Below are 18,100 nucleotides of genomic sequence, written 5' to 3' on the forward strand. Positions count from 1 at the left end.
CTGAAAATTGAGTCTAGACAACTCCCTGTTGCCAAAGTTATTATGTGTTTTGGCTCTAATATACAACAGGAGACTAATCTCAAGCAATCTGATTACTTCACATTTTCTCCAAGATGAGTCTTCCTACAAGCCTGGTCATATTTCACAGCAGAAAAATGACTTGGGAGACAAAATGAGAAACAATCCCCTCACCCACTCCTTCAGCCTTTAAAGAGTAGACATTATATTTAATTCAAACAGGGGGCAAAATGGGAAAGAGACATTCTGGTCAGGCCCACTTTCAAAACTCACTAGGATGGGTAAGAAAAAAACTTTTTGTTCTTCAAAATCCCAACTTGAAATAGGATCTCTTCAAGTGTACACATTAAAAGAATAACACAGATAATACCGAAGAATAGGTGCTAAAATTTACTTATTTACTTAAAAAATCTCCTGCACTGAAGGAAAATAGTATAAATTACATTACCAACCTTCAAAAGTTAGCATGTAAAGAGTATTCTGTCTTCAAACCACAGCCTCTCTAAAAGTCTGTAAAAAATTCATAGGTGAAAAACAAATCTAGGGACCTCAAATGCACTGATTTATAATATTCTTAAATATTAAAAAAGGAAAGTAAACTAGCGGTGTGGATAAGATGAAGCAAAATTTCAGGGATTTAGTACCTTTAAAATGATCATACAATTTCTTTAGAGCTGAGCAGTTTAAGTAGAAATAAATACTAGTACACACTAGAAGAGAAGGTTTAATAATTGATAAAAATGTACAAAAATATTCAAATCAGAAATGCTTTAGAATGTGTACCACGAAGTCAATACTTCTCAGTGAGTAGGGAAGGCAAAATACTTCCTCAATAGCGGGGAAAAAAAAGCAAGAGAAAGACTGAATTTAGAAAAAAAAGACAACTGTTAAAGAAAATGTTTAAGTCAACTTTTTTTTTTTTTTAGACAAGGATATTGCAACTATCACTTAAAGTCTGGTGGCACATTCTTTAGTAGGTCCTTAAGGCAATATATTTAAATTAATTTACAATTTGATTTGATGTTAAAGTTTTTTAAAACATCACCTCAAAATAGATGCTCAAAATAATGCCCTCACAATAGCCTTTGTAAAATGTATTCAGATGTTTGATAAAAAATAATGGTGGCTTTATATTACAGTAGTGCTCATTAGCACCACTATAATTAAGGGTCTACCAAGTTTCCAGCAAAACCACCTGTTTCTTAGGAGTTTCACCATAAAAGATCACATTGGCTTTAACCAGTTGGGTAGCGCACAAAAAAGCAGTTTTTATCAGTTGCTGGTGCTTTTTTTGTACTACTATATTATCAAAAAATTTTTCATTAGATCTTCAAAATCCAGCTTCTATAAAGTAAATCAAATCACCTCATGACTTAGATTTTAGAACAAAGTAGAGACATCTGCAGTTATCAGTAAATTGCCACCTTTAATCCATCCTACAGTGCCCTGTGAAAGGGTCACAGACAGTTATGACTGTATGAAAATATGATTCTTGATACAGAATCAAAAGTTATTTTCAATTTCCTTTGCTTTTATAAAGTCCACGATAACAATACTTAAATGCACTTTTTTTTTTCCTGTGATATAATTAAAACCCAGTGTTATTTCAGTTGAACTTAAAATAGAGTCCCTGGTCTGAATCAGACTTTAAATCATACTGTAAACATATATTTGGTATAATTTATTGATCATCATCCAGTTGCTCCAAAAGGGTTCTTCTGCGCTTTTCCAATTCCCCTTCACTCAGTTCGCTGCCAGAAGTATCCCAATTACCCTGAAAAGACATTGATTACAATTATAGTTGACATCAGTACTCAGAGGTTTATGGGCTGAGCCTTTGAAAAAAGAATCCAGTATCTATATAAACTCTCTTCCAAAGAAACACATTTCACAGGGTTTAAAGACTGTGTGAATATGAAGCAGTATTTCCATTTAATGGAAGCCAGGTATTCATTTCCTAGATAATATATTCCTTGCTAATTTTTTTGTTGAGATGGAGTCTTGTTCTTGTCACCCAGGCTGGAGTGCAGTGGCACGATCTCGGCTCACTGCAACCTCTGCCTCCTGGGTTCAAGCAATTCTCCTGCCTCAGCCTCCTGAGTAGCTGGGATTACAGGCGCCTGCCACCAAGCCTGGCTCATTTTTGTATTTTTAGTAGAGATGGGGTTTCGCTATGTTGGCCAGGCTGGTCTCGACTCCTGACCTCGTGATCTGCCCACCTCGGCCTCCCAAAGGGCTAGGATCACAGGTGTGAGCCACTGCACCTGGCCTATTCCTTGCTAATTTTGTAGCTTCCCCCTGGTTCCAAAAGTATTGTCACAGAAACAGTAGTAGTATGCTTTAAGCATATGGATTCCTGTGCCAAATAAATACACAAGACTTATGAGCAGGACAAGATTTAGGCTGAACAAACAAAAATAATACTGCACCGTAAGACACAACCTTTGAAAAGTGGATAGTTCCCATATCGTCCTCTTTCATTCACTCCAGGGATTTCATTTAACCCACCATAAGCTGCTAGAAAGTACAAAGGAAGCATTCACTCTTCACTTACGATGTGACTCAGACTCACCTGTTTCAGCTCTAAAAAAAAACCCACCCTATACCAACGAATCAGAATATCCAGAGATCCCTAATAGGGTTTTACCTACATAGTTTATGCTCTCCAGTGATGATTCATAGGCATTTACCCTTGCTAAACCCACAGCATTTGCGTTATTAGGCTCTGTCATTCATATATACATATATTTCAAAAGGACTAATTATGTAATCTGTTATTGAAATACTAACTTTGGCTTATATTCTCCTCTCCTATTTATTTGCCCTTCCTCCACCCCAAATCAGTATTTCTAAAAGTTACTGGAATTGCTACCTTTTGAAACAAACGATTTAATAACAGTGACAACTGTAGACATCTGTAGAATCCCAGATTTAGTCTCTCACTTAAAAAAAAAATTTGAAAATTAGGTAAAAAATGTCCAGTGGCACTTCTTAGTGACCATATCCTTTCTTAGTGAGTTAATAAGGCTATAGTTATGAAATGCTATATTTAAAAAATATCAAATTTAGGAGAATAAAACCTAGGATCATTCATGACCAAAAACTATGATATTGTGTGAAATGTACTTAACTGAATTTTCACTGTTTTCTTCAATGGTAGCACACCTGGAAAAAAGCCTATTCTTTCAACACCATCATGGTTTAACCACAGAATACATTTTTGCATTTTGAAAATACAGGCATGAAACAATTCTAAATACTTACAGAATCCTTTCCAGTCTTTTTCTTAGGCGATTTGTGTTTTGATTCTGATCTTTGTCTAGTTCTGTCTTTTTCACTTTCCCGATCTTTTTCTTTTTTATCCTTCTCTCGCTCAGCATCGGATTCTGGAGAGTCCTGTATGAATAGAAAATAACAGGTTAGCATTTTGATGAAGATACCATTCTTATATAGGTAATATTTAAGAACATCTATGTATAACAGGTTATGTGCTCTTAGAGAGATGAAATAAAACGTGAATTGTTAACCTCAAGGATTTAGTAAAATTTACCCAAGATTCATGGGGACAGCTTTCCCTTGGGAAGGATAATATTCTGAAGGATAAAATACCACTCATGAGACTTACTACCACATAATAGATGTGTAGTATCTATTATGTAAATACAGACAGATACTACATTTCTCACCAACTCAATATAATATTGGTTTATATATGTACATAGTATACTGCTGTTAGCTTTAACACATAAGGCAGACAGCTGTATTAATAAAATTATTTTCTTGAAATTGCTGAGTAGGAATTATTTAAAATTTAACGTTAGTGCCTAAATGGTTATTCATTAGATATGCACAAATTCAAATTTAAAAAATGTAATTCAACAGGTTTGTGGTGATACCCAGGCCTTCAGATTTTCAAAAAGCTCCTTAGGTGGATCTTAATGTATACCTAAGAATAAGAACTGCAAGAGTAGAGTGGTTGTGTTAACATTTAGACTTGTGGTTCTCAACAACAGCTGCAATCTACACATACACACAAATATACATACATACACAGAGACACATGCACACACACGAGTCTCTTTCTAGAATATTGATTTTAAAGACCAGGATGGGGATCCTAACACTGGTGTGTGTATTTTTTCAAAGCTCACCAAATGATTTTAATGGAAGATTAAGGTGAAGAGCAACAACAAAACTCTAAGTTTATGTGCCCACCTGAACTGTCCTGGGCTGCAGAGAACTAGATAGAAAAAGGTTCTATGATCTCTGAGGAAGTTAAGGGCAAAAGCCTAGGTGAAACGTAAAAATTAGAAGCTTGCTTACAGATTTATGTCTCCTCTTCTTACTTTTCTTCTTATGCTTTTTTGACTTTTTATAACTTCTCTCTGAGTAGCACAAAAGGATAAAAAGTGTCAGACTTTGAGTATATCAGTGTCAATGATTTAATCAAATAAATAGAAATGCTCACCAGACTCTGCACTAGAAGAATGTTCTGAAGCAGAACGAGACTCTGATCGTTGTCTTTTTTTCTTTGAATGGCTATCATCATCATCTGAATCTGACCCCTAAAAAACACAAATAAATTTCATTCATAATAATGCTAACACTTTAATACACTCATGACACCATATAATAAATTCCCTTACCGATCGAGAGCGGGAACGTTTCCTATGATGTTTTTTAGATTTCTTAGAATGTTTCTTGTTCTTTGAATGATGATGCTGACATTCATGCTACGGGGACAAAAAAAAAAAAAAAAATTCAAGAATTTACACTTACTGTAGACAGACTGTAAAGAATCTTTAAAAAGCTACGGAAGTAAGTTCTTAGAGTAAAACTCTACAATATATAGAAATGTAATCCCTTGAAACTGCGAAGAATTGTCAATTTTTTTTTTCTTTTCCTTCTTGCCCATCCTATACCCACTCATTTAGACATCTAAACAAAACAATGTTAAAAACTGTTAGTAGAAAAAGTAGGGCTTTTTTTGTTTTTGTTTTTTTTTGAGACGAAGTCTCGCTCTGTCACCCTGGCTGGAGTGCAGTGGTGCGATTTTGGCTCAATGCAACCTCCGCTTCCCAGGTTCAAGCAATTCTCCTGCCTCAGCCTCCCAAGTAGCTGGGATTACAGGTGCACACCACCACGCCCAGCTAATTTTTGCATTTTTGGTAGAGGCAGGGTTTCACCGTGTTGGCCAGCCTGGTCTCAAACTCCTGACCTCAGGTGATCCACCTGCCTCGGCCTCTCAAAGTGCTGGGATTACAGCCATGAGCCACTGCACCCAGCTGAAAAAGTTTTTGTTTGTTTGTTTTTTTGAGACGGAGTCTCGCTCTGTCACCCAGGCTGGAGTGCAGTGGCGTGATCTAAGCTCACTGCAAGCTCCGCCTCCTGGGTTCACGCCATTCTCCTGCCTCAGCCTCCCGAGTAGCTGGGACTACAGGCGCCTGCCACCATGCCCGGCTAATTTTTTGTATTTTTAGTAGAGATGGGGTTTCACCATGTTAGCCAGGATGGTCTCGATCTCCTGACCTTGTGATCTGCCCACCTCGGCCTCCCAAAATGCTGGGATTACAGGCGTGAGCCACTGTGCCCAGCCTGAAAAAGTATTTTTTAAGAAAGAGAATGGTGTGGTTTAGAAGAAAAGTATAATATGCAGTGACATCTGCTTTTAATGACAGTGAAATACAATGACACTCAGACATGGTTTTTGTAATCAATCTGGCTTTGGCAGCAAGTTAGGCCAAGCACTAAGATAAAGAACAACCTGAGAGCCATCCTTGAATTGAGATATATAAGGCTGATGTCAGAATAAATGCAAAATCTGCTACCCCTCTTTCATTTCCCCCAAGGAGCCATTTCCTTCCTCCTCAAACAAGACACTGTTAGACATCCATATGCTGTCTTTGTGGATTTCTACTTATTAAAACAATTACTAGGTTAGCAGTGATGGGGGGTGCTACAGTACAAGCTCCTTGCCCCTAAACATTTCTATGGCTTTGAGAATAAATTCTACCTCAGTTACAGAAGTGGAAATGGAAAATCTGGATCTCAGAATGGACTATTCTCCTTTTGATCTCACTGAATGCTAACCTACCTTTCTTTAATACCTCAAGCCTCAGATTATTAAGGCCCCAAAATCTGAATGTGTTCAGCCCTTCCCTATGGTACCATTTTTACTCCATTTACCACCTAACTACTTTACCCCCAGTATAGATCATGAATCTGTAGACTCTTGAACTGGGGGAAAATAGGTTAGTCACTATCTAGAGCAGAGCTTCTCAAAATTAAATGTATATTTTAATGCTTGGGAATCTGGTTAAAATGAAGTCAGACGCAGGATTTCTGCCCCATGGGGCCTAAGGTTCTGCATTCCTAAGAAGCTCCTAGGTAATGCAGATGCTTCTGGTCTGCACTACATTTGGCACAGAAAAGATCTAGAGGCCCAGCATGGTTGCTCACACCTATAATCACAGTACTTCAGGAGGCCAAGGCAGGAGACTTGCTTGAGGTCAGCTTGCCCAACACAGCAAGATCCCATCTTTATAAAAACAAAAACCAAAAAAGCCCCCACAAAAAGCCAAGTGTGATGGCACGTGCCTGCAGTTCCAGCTACTTAGGAGGATCGTTTGAACCCAACAGTTCAAGGTTGCAGTGACCCATAACTGCACCGCTGCACTCTGGCCTAGGAGTGGATGGATGACAGAGACCCCGCTTTAAAAAAAAAAAAAAAAAGGCCAACAGGACCACATCTAGAGGCAGCTGTGAAACAATACAGGGCCTTTGTGAGTACATGGTACAGAAAAAACTGTGGTTAACATTATATTAATCAAGAACAATAAATCAAGAAATAGGAAATAGTCAATTTAGTGACCTATGCCCATTTACAATGCAACACTGTAATATTAAGCACATACTAGTTTTTAGCTTATAAAGTATTAGCTACTCTAAAACTGACAGCATGGCATACTTGTTAAAAGCACTGACCAAGGTCAACATGCCCGGCTTCCAACCCTGTAAGTCACTTTACTTCTCTCTGCCTTAGTTTGTTCACCTAGTAACTTCACAGGCTTATTGAAAGGATTCAGTTCATAAATATAATATACATAAAGCAATTAGAACACTGGCCCACATAGGCATCGAATACTATTATTCAATAATTATTGGTCAATTCAGCATACTTACAAGGGCCTAACTGAAACTGTCATCAAAATACTTTTTTTTTTTTTTTGGGAAGGAGTCCCGCTCTGTTGCCCAGGCTGGAGTGCAGTGGCATGATCTTGGCTCACTGCAACCTCCGCCTCCTGGGTTCAAGCAATTCTCTTGCCTCAGCCTCCTGAGTGGCTGGGATTACAGGTGCCCGCCACCACTCCCTGATAATTTTTTTGTATTTTTAGTAGAGACAGGATTTCGCCATGTTGGCCAGGCTGGTTTCAAACTCCTGACCTCAGGTGATCAGCACACACCTTGGCCTCCCAAAGTGCTTGTTTTACAGGCGTGAGCCACCGTGCCCAGTGAACCTTACCTGTTAAAGTGACCTGAGATGTTATTGTTTCATTGCTTATTTTAACAAAAACTTACCATTTATTCCATTACTTTCCAGAAACTTTCTTTTCTACACAGCTAATGTGGTATAATACCTCAAATGTGCCTAAAAGCTGTCTTCTATCTGCTTTACAAGAAAAATTTTAAGTTTTCTTTATTAGTCAATCAATCCATGTGGCTGCCAAACTGCTCAATTTCTAAAACTTTCTAAAAATACAGAACAGTCTTCACATACAAATCTTTATATTCCCATGGAAACTTAATAGTTTCTTTTACTTAAAAGCAGTTTTTATAGGAAAAAACCATTCTCTAACCATCCAGGTAAGTACATTTGTATAAAAGCAGTGAATATTAAGCAACATACTTTCATCAAAGTTCTTCAATTTGTTTATATTTTATATATTTTGTATATGAGAATTCTAAAATTACCTCAAGCACATGCATAAAATCTTTAAATATTCGTTTTCTTTCAGATTCTAGAGTTATGTCCTCAAATGCTGGCTCTTTTACAAATCTCTCACGGATCTGAAAAATTCAGATACAAAATAAATATATGAATACCAAGAAAAGTACAACAATACATCTAAAATAAATCATAACAGCAAGTGAAAACTGTGATGAATCAGTCCCCTTAAAGTCCATTATTTCCTCCCTTCAAAAGTCCAAACCATTCTTTACAAATATTCCTAAACACAGAGTCAACAGCTGATTTAATGCTTTTATTATATTCTAAATACATTTAATATATTCTACAAATAAATTTAGCTTATTTTGGTGGCTATAAAATGAAAAATAAAAATATTTTAAATTTCTCAACTGTAAAGAAAAGAATTCCATTAGAAAAAAATAACAAGTATACATACATCTTCCCAGACAGCATCCAATTCTATCGGAGGAGCAGCTTGTTTTAACATACTCTTAAATGCAGATTCTTTTCGTTTCATCTTCCGAGCCTCTTCTTTTTCTCTTTCACGTTCACGGGCTTCTGCCTTTTCTAGTAACTATTAAGAAAATCATATTTAATCAGTTATAACAGTATCATAACTATTAGCTGAAATAATTTATTGTTAATTTAGGAATCACGCATTGTTTAAAACGAGCTTGTCCAACCTGTGGCCCACGGGCCACATGTGGCCCAGGACCACTTTGAAATGTGGCCCAACACAAATTTGTAAACTTTCTTAAAACATTATAAGGGTTTTTTGCAATTTTTTTTTTAAGCTCATCAGCTATCGTTAGTGTACTCTATGTGTGGCCCAAGGCCTGATTTATAATGGCCATTTTATGTATAATACCAGTTAATTTGAGCAAAGGAAGTTTAATATCAATCCATCATCTAAATAAAGTTTTTTGTTTTACCTTACCTGAAAGACTGGCTACTACTCTGTAAAATTCTATTCATATTCCCTTATTCCAACACTCTGCAACTTAGCTGCTTTTATCTGAATAAATTAAAAACTATACTACTAAACTAGTTACTTACAACAGAAAAAATAACTTACACTATTGAAAGCCAATTTGATATTTCCAGCATCTAATGTAGTTGATCTTTTAGTTGAACTGATTATCGCCACAAAATCTTCAAAAGTAGTATTTACTTCAACTACAAATCCTTTATCCTAAAAAAAAGAAATCTTAACATTAATAATGCATAAATCAAAGGAATACAGTACTAACTTTTAAGATATACTATTGGTTAAAAGGTAAGAACAAATATATTTACCTTTAGAATGTCTTTTATTATCTTCTTCTCGTCATGATAACGTGCTTTAAGATCCTCAACATAAAACTTGAAAAGATCAAGTGCAGTTGATCCTAATGAAAAAACTAAAGAAGTCAAAAGCTAGCTCTAACCAAAGAGCTGCAATTACTTTGTTGTTTAAAAAACAAAAATAAAGCACCCTTTCCCCCAACACAATCACCTTTGCATTTGGCCCATTCCAACTACTACCATAACGGTAAATTAGGAAAGAAAATAATCTTACCAGGCTGACCAAGCATATTAGTGAATCTAATATCAGAACTAATAGTTGGATACAATTCCATCCAAGATGACATAGAATGTAGTTGTCCATGTTCATGTAATTCATCTAAAAATATCTAGGGAGAAAAATTATATTTGGAAAGTCATCTCGAGTACATGAGAAATAAGAGTCTAACATGAAAACACACAAAAACTTTGACATAGTTAAAACTCTTCTACCAATGTTATCCCAAACCTGTTTGGGCACAAAGAATATTTGCTATTTGGGCAAAGTAACAACTGCCTTTAGGCAAAAAAATATTTTGTCCTTTAGAGAAAATAACTTTTGAAACAGCACATTATCTTCCTAAGGTTCTATTTCCTACCTTTTAAGATAGAACCTAATTTTTAGCTTTAAAAAAAAAAGGTAAAAGTTAAATTACTGGATATCTACCTCAAATGATGAGGCTAAAGAATGTATATACATGTTTCCTTGAATATATACTTTCTGTCTTTAAAAATAGTGCCTAATGTGTTCTAGGTATTTTTATTTACTTTTAAAAAACAAGGGGCCTTAAGAGGAGGATGTATAATTTTCCCAAAGTAGTTTGGAGACCTAGGATTCAAACCCATATCTAGTTTCAATTTCCACACTTCCTGCTTCCAACCCAATCCTTAGGGAGTTTAATCCTATACACCAGGGGATCCCAACCCCCGGCCACGGAACCGGAACCAAGCCACACAGCAAGAAGTGAGTGGTGGAACAAGCATTACCGCCCCAGCTCCACCTCCTGTCAGATCAGTGGCGGCATCAGATTCTCATAGGACTGCAAACCATATTGTGAACTGAGCATGCCAGGAATCTAGGTTGTGTGGTCCTCATGAGAATCTAATGCCTGATGATACCAACTCCCCACCCCACCCCACCAAGAAAAACTGTCTTCCACTAAACTGGTCCCTGGTGCCAAAAAGGTTGGGGACTGCTGCTATACACAAATGTGCCTAAAAGAAACTGTAACCCTATATTCTGTTCCCACAATTCCTATACCTGCACTGTTCAATAAGGTAGCCACTGACCAAACGTAGCTTCTCGGTACATGAAATGTAGCTAGTCTGAGTTGTGATGTGCTGTTAAGTACAAAACACACAATGATCTTGAAGATTTAATACCACAAACATTAGCAATTTAAAAAAATATTGATTACGTGTTAAAATAATATCTGGTTATATTGGGTTAAATTACTAAAATAGGAAATTAAAATCACATTTGTGGCAGTCACATTTTTATTGGATAGAGCTGTCCCAAAGTAACATCAGGCACTTACAACTCCACTCACTCCTCTTCAAACAAGACTAAATATGTCCATACTCCCTTACAACTCTGAAATTCTTTTCTCAAACCCTGCCTGTATCTACCCTTTTGTCAACTACCCTTACCCTTCAACATAAATGGAATTTTGTCTTAACCACTCTTGTTGTGCTCACCAGCTTCCTCACTTGCTCCCTGAGTATCTAAAATAGTTTGGAAACCATCTTCAGTGATGCTCTAGTACCTTAGAACTTACCTCACTCTATCATACCTGTTTTGCTAGTGTTTCTTACACTTCCAGACTGGTGAGATGTCTGATAAAGTCAAAGAACTGTGAGACTGAAATTATTTCAATAGTGGATCCCTAACCTGAAAGAATCACCTGAGGAATATTTTTTTAAAGCAATATGAATTAATATCCAGATATTTGGAATATTAGATGACCAATGTGAATTCAGGTTTGAAAACCACCCTGACAAAACTGTATGGTTCTTATTCTATTTTACTTGCCCCATTTTAGGGGTGAAAAAGCCTTGCCTTTTACATTATGGAAAGCAAGTTGCTTCAAAGATCGCTGAGCTTGATGTTTCTTCTTCCCGTGGCACTAATGACATCTTGGATGACGTAATTTTTTTTTCTTTCTTTCTCTTGGTTGAGGGCGGGGTATGTTTGAGCCCTGTACATTGCAGGATGTTTATCAGCATCTCTCGCCTCTACACACTAGATGCCAGTAGCATGTTCCCCACAAATAGTGACAATCACAAAATCTTTCTTGGTTGAGCACCACTGTCTTAGATCCAAATCGGTATTAATTTTTCTCCATCTTCATCCTTCTTTTTGTTCTCTTATATACTGTTCTCAATGTAACTGTATTCATATATATGCTTGAATTCCCAACTTTCCGAGATTTTGTTTAATGAGAATCACCCTTATTTTTCAATTCTTCCTTCATTCTCTCCCTCTTAACTGGTTTTCTCTTACCCAAGAAAAGCCTTTCTCTTAACCGCAAGCTTATTTGAATTTTACCTTATTGAATATCTTTCAACTATTTGGCAGACCTTTAACTTTCCCTACCATGCCAATGGTCACTAAACACCTTAAATGCCACTCTTAACAGTATTCTTTCAGTCCTCATTCCATAAAAATTTCTTAACATGTTACTTTAGGTGGATTCCTTTACCTCAGGGGTTTCTCAAAGACTCATTTGAAGGACTGTTTAAAAAAATCATATTGTTAGGTCCCATTTCCAGAATCTGATTCTGTAAGTCTGACGTGGAGTTTGAGAATATGCATTTTCATATTTTCCCAGGTGATACTGATTCTGTGCATCTGGGGATCATGCTCTATCTTAAAATTCCAAACTCTTGGCTTCTGAGACACTATACATTCCTCTGGTTCTCCTTGAAAGCCTCACATCAATCCTTTCCAGACAAAATTGACTTCAAATACCAGTTTTAAGACATAAGAAAAACAGGATCATAGTTTCCTTGTCACAGACGTGATGAATTTTCTGTGAATTCATCAAATGAATTCACAGTTAGCAAATGAACACTAAATAAAAAGATAGTCATCATCATAATCATAACTACTGAGAAGCTCTCCATTAATGATCTTTTATTGTCTAATGCCAATCTTCTCTTTTAATTCATTTCACTAAAGTCCTAAATAAATCTTTTGAAATAGCAGAACAGGAAAATTACCAGGCTGAATATCTGAAAGAATATTAATACAACATACTTAACACCAATTATATTAGTAGTAATCAGAAACTATGCCAGACACATAGCAATCTGATTCAAAGCCACATTTAAGCTTATTTAAGGAACCATAACAGCCTTTACATCAAAATTTTGCCTCACAGTCTCCATCTTCAATATTGTTTACATTATAGTCTCGTATTTTCTATGACCCAGACCTTATTTTCACTGTATTATTATTTTTTCATATATGTCTCCTTATTTTAAACCACTGCAAAACCTTCATCAGAGACATTAAAGCTTAAGTTGTGGAAGAGTGTATAATAGCCCTCCTAAGAATCTGTCCTCCCCTTCTTTCTGGGCACATGGCTGCTTAGCTAAAAGCTAAGTTTTCTAGCCTCCTTTGTGTAGCTAGTTGTGGCCCTGTGACTAAATTCTCAGCAACTGAACCCAAATGAAGGAGGTGAGCAGAACTTCTACATCATTAGTTTTAAAAAGAACTGTTCTTTCTACTTTTTCCAAGTTAAAATGTGAAATGGGGGCAGCATACCCCTAACTCTGCAGAGAAGGTTAACATGCTAGGGCACTGGTTCTCAAACTATGGTCCAACAGTATCAATATCACCTGGAAATTTAGAAATGAAATTTTCAGACTCCACCCCAGACTTACTATTTCAAATTCTTCAGGTAAGGCTAAACAATTTGTGTTTTTAACCGTTGTAGAACATGATCAAGTCTAGAAAGTCACTAAGATAAAGGAACCTATCAAGAGTAGTAAATGTTAAGTTTTCATTGAATAAGGACTGAAATCTTTCTACTGGCTGTGATGTTTAAGACAGTAACCTTTGGCATAGCGCGAATACTTTTTTTTTTTTTTTTTTGGAGACAGGATCTCGCTCTTTCGCACAGTCTAGAGTGCAGTGGCACCATCGCAGCTCACTGCAGCCTTGATCTCCTGGGCTCAGGTTCTCCCACCTCAGCCTCCTGAGTAGCTGGGACTACAGGCATGCACCACCACACCCGGCTAATTATTATTATTATTTTTTGTATTTTTAGTAGGGACCGGGTTTCATCATGTTACCCAGGCTGGTCTTGAACTTCTGCACTCAAGCAGTTGCCAGCCTCAGCCTCTCAAAGTGCTGGGATTATGGGCATGAGCCACCGTGCCCGGCCAGAAGAAATTTTTTAAAAGTCCTCCACTTCATTCTGATACACTGAATTTTGAGAACCACTGCCTTAAGGGATGGCAATATGCCCTGCCCTAGACCAAAAAGACTGTTACTTCAAGAAAAAAACTTATTTAAGCCATTGTAACCTAGCATTTATCCTAATACAATGGTTAATGGAAGAGACCCTGTAATCAAAACTGCATGGATTCAAATTCTGGCTTCACTATTCAGCAGCTGTTGAACTTGGGCAAGTCACTTCACCTCTCCATTTCCTTAGTTATATAAACTTATATAACAAAAACAGTAAGTACCCTTATAAGGTAAGACTGTCATAAAAATTGAGATTACAAATGTAAATTGTATTGACAGTAAGCAATCAAAGAATATTAGCTATTATAATTATTGAAATAGGTGAGATATGAAATGCAAAAACTTCATTGCTCCATGATATTTTCTATCACTGAAAATAAAAATGATACTTCAAGATGAAAATGAACTACTAGCTAAAAAACATGCAATCCCGGGTCCTTTTTTTAGTGTTTAAGAAATTATGGCCCATCCCCAAACTATACCTTAGCAGTCCCTTTGTCCTCCAGAGACTAAATATCATCTACTACTGACTCACCACACATATCGTTTCCAGTCATCTCTGCTGTTGTTTTTCCCAACCGAAACCTCATTTACCAATGTTCATCTGAAGAACTTAAAGAGTTAAATGTGTATGAGTCCTCACAAAGCCTAAGTCTATGATCTGGGAACAGTTGTCTCAAAACTCTTTGCATCACTGTCAAAGTTTTTACCTGGAAAGATTCCCTATTTTTTCGCTGTCGTCTCCTTTCTCTCAGCAAACTCTTCTGTTTTTCTTCTTCTTCCTCCTTTTCTAAAGCCCGAATGTGTTCTTCAAAGCAAATTAATGCATCTTCTTTGTCCATATCTAAAGTATTTGCCAGTTAAAATTTAGAGTGTCAAATGTCAACAAGTAAAGTAGTTTATTTGCATTAGCTCCCCCAAAATTTCAAAATCACCTGTCAAAAATACTTGTAGTTAGGCTAGGGTGTGGTGGCTCATGCCTGTAATCTGAACACTTTGGAAGGCTGAGGTGGGAGGATTGCTTGAGCCCAGGAGTTCAAGACTAGCCTGGGCAACACAGCAAGACCCCGTCTCTAAACAAACAAACAAACTTGTATTTAAACTCAAATATGATTTGTGATCATCTGCATAGGAAAGTTTTAAGGAAAATTTCACAAAGAACTCAATAAAAGACATTCTGAAACATGTCATAGGATGAAACAAAGGACGTGCATATGGCAAAACTAATGAAAAGTGTTATGATAAAATCTGTTTGCAATATCATAATTATTCCAGGAGCTTTTCAAAGTATAGAACTGTACACCCTATAAAAAAATCTACTGAAGCATGACTTTTAGAGGGGTAGCTGATAAAGCTATAATTTAAAAAGCAATTGGTTAACTCAGAAAGAGTACTTAGGGAAGCCTAATGTAAGATAATTCTAATACATTTTTTTCTTTTTACAAAATCTATAATGTTATTACCTCAAGAAAACAACATGAGTAAAATGCGGTAATTCATTTAGTTCTTACCAAGTTACATACAAATGGCTAAGCAGAATTTCAAATTTGACCTATAATTTAAATATTTCAAGGATTACCTGATAAAGCTACTTTAAATTTGAAAAAATATTTTGTCATGAATCACAAACTCAATCAGAAAGAAATATCCTATTTGGAAATAAATAAAACTCTTTTTCAGAAATAAACAACTGCATAAAATTCAATTAGTTATCTCATATAAAAAGTGAAAATAATTCTTTGCTGCTGGAGGACGCTGTTTAAAACTATTTCTCTTACTTAGCCATTATTCTTACTTTGTAACTCCTCATCTTCTGCAAAAGTTGGATTATCCATCAGATACTGCTGGGCTTCAGACCAAGTGGTAGAGTATGTTACATTAGCCATGTTGTCAAGTATGTTTTTTAAGGCTTCCCAATTTCTCTTTCGCAACTGCTTTGCTTGTTCCTATAGCAAAAGTATGAATATGTATGTTTCAAAGTTCCAAGAAATTAAGATATTTAAATTGCAATTAGTGACGGCTTCTTTATATTCTAACGGATGACCAAATTTCAAAGGTTAAGTCAAATTTTAAGTAAATTTCATTTACTTTAAATGGCCACACTGCTGACTTTGCTAATGCTCTTGCCTAAGCGCTTGGCTTTGGTACTTAGCTTCAAATTTTCCACCTCCTTCTAAAAGCCAGAATCTGGAACCATGTTTTTGGCTTTTCCCCCATACTACATAAACCTTTCTACCAGTATGTATTACAGACAGTCTGAAACTAAGGTTACTATGGACAAGTCACATTGCAGGTAAATGCTAAAATCTTCAATGACCTTCAGCTATGTTTAAATTTGACAATACTTGCATCTGTATGTGTTCCTTGGAAACAATAACATAAAATATAATAGTGCACAATGAAAAAGAGACATGAGTAAAATAGGTATTTTAAAATGTTGTAAGTTTAGTAGAAACAACTGCACATTGCTGTCATTCTTGTAACAATCATGCTTGTTATAAGCAAAAAAACCCAGCATTTTTAAACCTAATGAGCAAAAAAGGCATCTTTTCAAAGTAAGCATAAGATAGCCAACTAATGACAATACAAATAGTTGAATGAGTACCCACTGAGTCTACATCAGTACTTAATATGCTACATGAATGATAAAGAAGATTATTACAGAAGCTATACATTCCATCATTAAATTTTACTTCCAATAAATAAATCTGCTATACCACATAAACTGGATAAACTAAGCCAGAAAAATGTACATATTATAAAACCAATCCTCATCCGAATGAGGAAACATCTTGTGTTATCTATAAATACCAATAACTAAGAATAAAGAATACCTTTTCTTTTTTTGAAAGAAAGAACAAAACATCTTCATAGATTTCAAGACGATCACGTTCTGATATTGCATTCCAAACTTCCATCTCTCCAAACATTTGCTCTGCTTTTCTGTTAAAAAAAAATTATACAATAAAAATTAATTTTAACCAATTTTTAAACTAAATTTAAAACTACAAAATGAATACTTCCTATTCAAAGTTCATAAATATATTAAAGTCAAACTCCTGGATAATTATGAAAAAACAAAACAAAACAAAACAAACAAACAAAAAACACATGCCTCCCTCTCTCCTTAGAGATAGAGGGGATAATTCACATTAGGCACTGCTTATAGTCTAGACTACCTCTATATCTAAGGGCAGCTACACAGACTACCAAACTGCCTACAGAACTAAATTACAGACTTCTCTGGAATACTGAGGAGATCAAAGAAATACATACAGAAAATAGGCTTCATAACACATCAAAAATATTTTAATATTACCCATAATTTTACATAATAAAGCAATCTAAAATGAAGAATGCTATATAAAACAATTATTCAAAATGCTATGCCTACTTAATGAAAATAGCCTCTTTTTACTCCACAAATATCAATAATTTCAATGTTTTTAAGTAAAAGGCAATCAAATTTTATTTTTCTTTCTTTTTTTTTTGAGACAGGGTCTCGCTGTCACCCTGGAGTGCAGTGCAATTATGGCTCACTGCAGCCTTGACATTCCCAGGCTCAAGTGATCTTTCCACCTCAGCCTCCCAAGGAGGTGGGACTACAGGCACGTGCCACCATGCTCGGCTAATTTTTGTATTTTTTTTTTTTTTTCCCCTAGAGACAGGGTTTTGCCATGTTGCCAAGGCTGGTCTTGAACTTCTGGGCTCAAGCCATCTGCTTGCCTTGGCCTCCCAAATGGTAGGGATTATAGGTGTGAGCCACCACATCTGGCCTCCAACTTGATTATTGAATACAGTCTTTCTCCCCTTCTTCCAGTCTCTCAAAAACTTATTAAGTCAACAAGTTAAATTCTACATTTAACGACAGATTTATTTTGTACCTCATCAAGTTTCCACATTCATAATCATCTAGTTTTATTTAATGAGCTCTGGATCAGCTACTGCACATGGCAGAAAAGTATGACACAAACAACAATGTAGTAAACATAGGCCATGTAACACTAAACATCTTACTTGTATCTGGTTGTAGAAGTCATTTTCTCATGATTTTCAAGAAAACGCTGAAAGGATTCCTTAGCCTCTTTGTACTTTGATCTTGCTTCTTCTTTTTCTTCTTTTTCTGTCTGGACTTTATAGGCATTAAAGGCTTGCTTTTTTTCACTTAACTTTGCCAAAGCACTAATATAAAAATACCATGTAAGAGTAAACACAGGCAAAAGAATCAAATATTAGTGGTTTGAAAAAAAAAAAAACAAACTGTTTACACATATAAATTTAAAAATTTTCAAAAATTTATTAGACAAATGATT

At 35.9% G+C, this 18,100-nt stretch overlaps 1 protein-coding gene across 26 annotated transcripts in view; it reads right to left on the reverse strand.

The window, feature by feature from the left end:
* Nucleotides 1–724: 724 nt before the first annotated feature.
* PRPF40A (pre-mRNA processing factor 40 homolog A) overlaps nucleotides 725–18,100 on the reverse strand; it is a 65,639-nt gene continuing 48,263 nt past the window's right edge. For 18 of the 26 annotated variants that reach the window (XM_054679868.1, XM_054679867.1, XM_024354857.2 and 15 more), the window contains 14 exons: nucleotides 17,805–17,969; nucleotides 16,622–16,730; nucleotides 15,583–15,733; nucleotides 14,498–14,631; nucleotides 9,546–9,660; nucleotides 9,284–9,375; nucleotides 9,063–9,179; nucleotides 8,424–8,561; nucleotides 7,990–8,085; nucleotides 4,665–4,751; nucleotides 4,487–4,583; nucleotides 4,342–4,403; nucleotides 3,283–3,414; nucleotides 725–1,792 (listed from right to left, as the gene is read on the reverse strand). In XM_054679868.1, coding sequence (XP_054535843.1) covers nucleotides 1,700–1,792; nucleotides 3,283–3,414; nucleotides 4,342–4,403; nucleotides 4,487–4,583; nucleotides 4,665–4,751; nucleotides 7,990–8,085; nucleotides 8,424–8,561; nucleotides 9,063–9,179; nucleotides 9,284–9,375; nucleotides 9,546–9,660; nucleotides 14,498–14,631; nucleotides 15,583–15,733; nucleotides 16,622–16,730; nucleotides 17,805–17,969 — 1,588 coding nt within the window. In that variant the 3' untranslated portion in view covers nucleotides 725–1,699. Of the gene's footprint in view, nucleotides 1,793–3,282; nucleotides 3,415–4,341; nucleotides 4,404–4,486; nucleotides 4,584–4,664; nucleotides 4,752–7,989; nucleotides 8,086–8,423; nucleotides 8,562–9,062; nucleotides 9,180–9,283; nucleotides 9,388–9,545; nucleotides 9,661–14,497; nucleotides 14,632–15,582; nucleotides 15,734–16,621; nucleotides 16,731–17,804; nucleotides 17,970–18,100 lie in introns of all 26 variants that reach the window. The other 8 variants (XM_054679866.1, XM_016949831.3, XM_024354853.3 and 5 more) reach the window with 2 other exon arrangements.

This window comes from Pan troglodytes, chromosome 13 (genome assembly GCF_028858775.2).
Source record: "Pan troglodytes isolate AG18354 chromosome 13, NHGRI_mPanTro3-v2.0_pri, whole genome shotgun sequence".
Classification (NCBI taxonomy): domain Eukaryota; kingdom Metazoa; phylum Chordata; class Mammalia; order Primates; family Hominidae; genus Pan; species Pan troglodytes.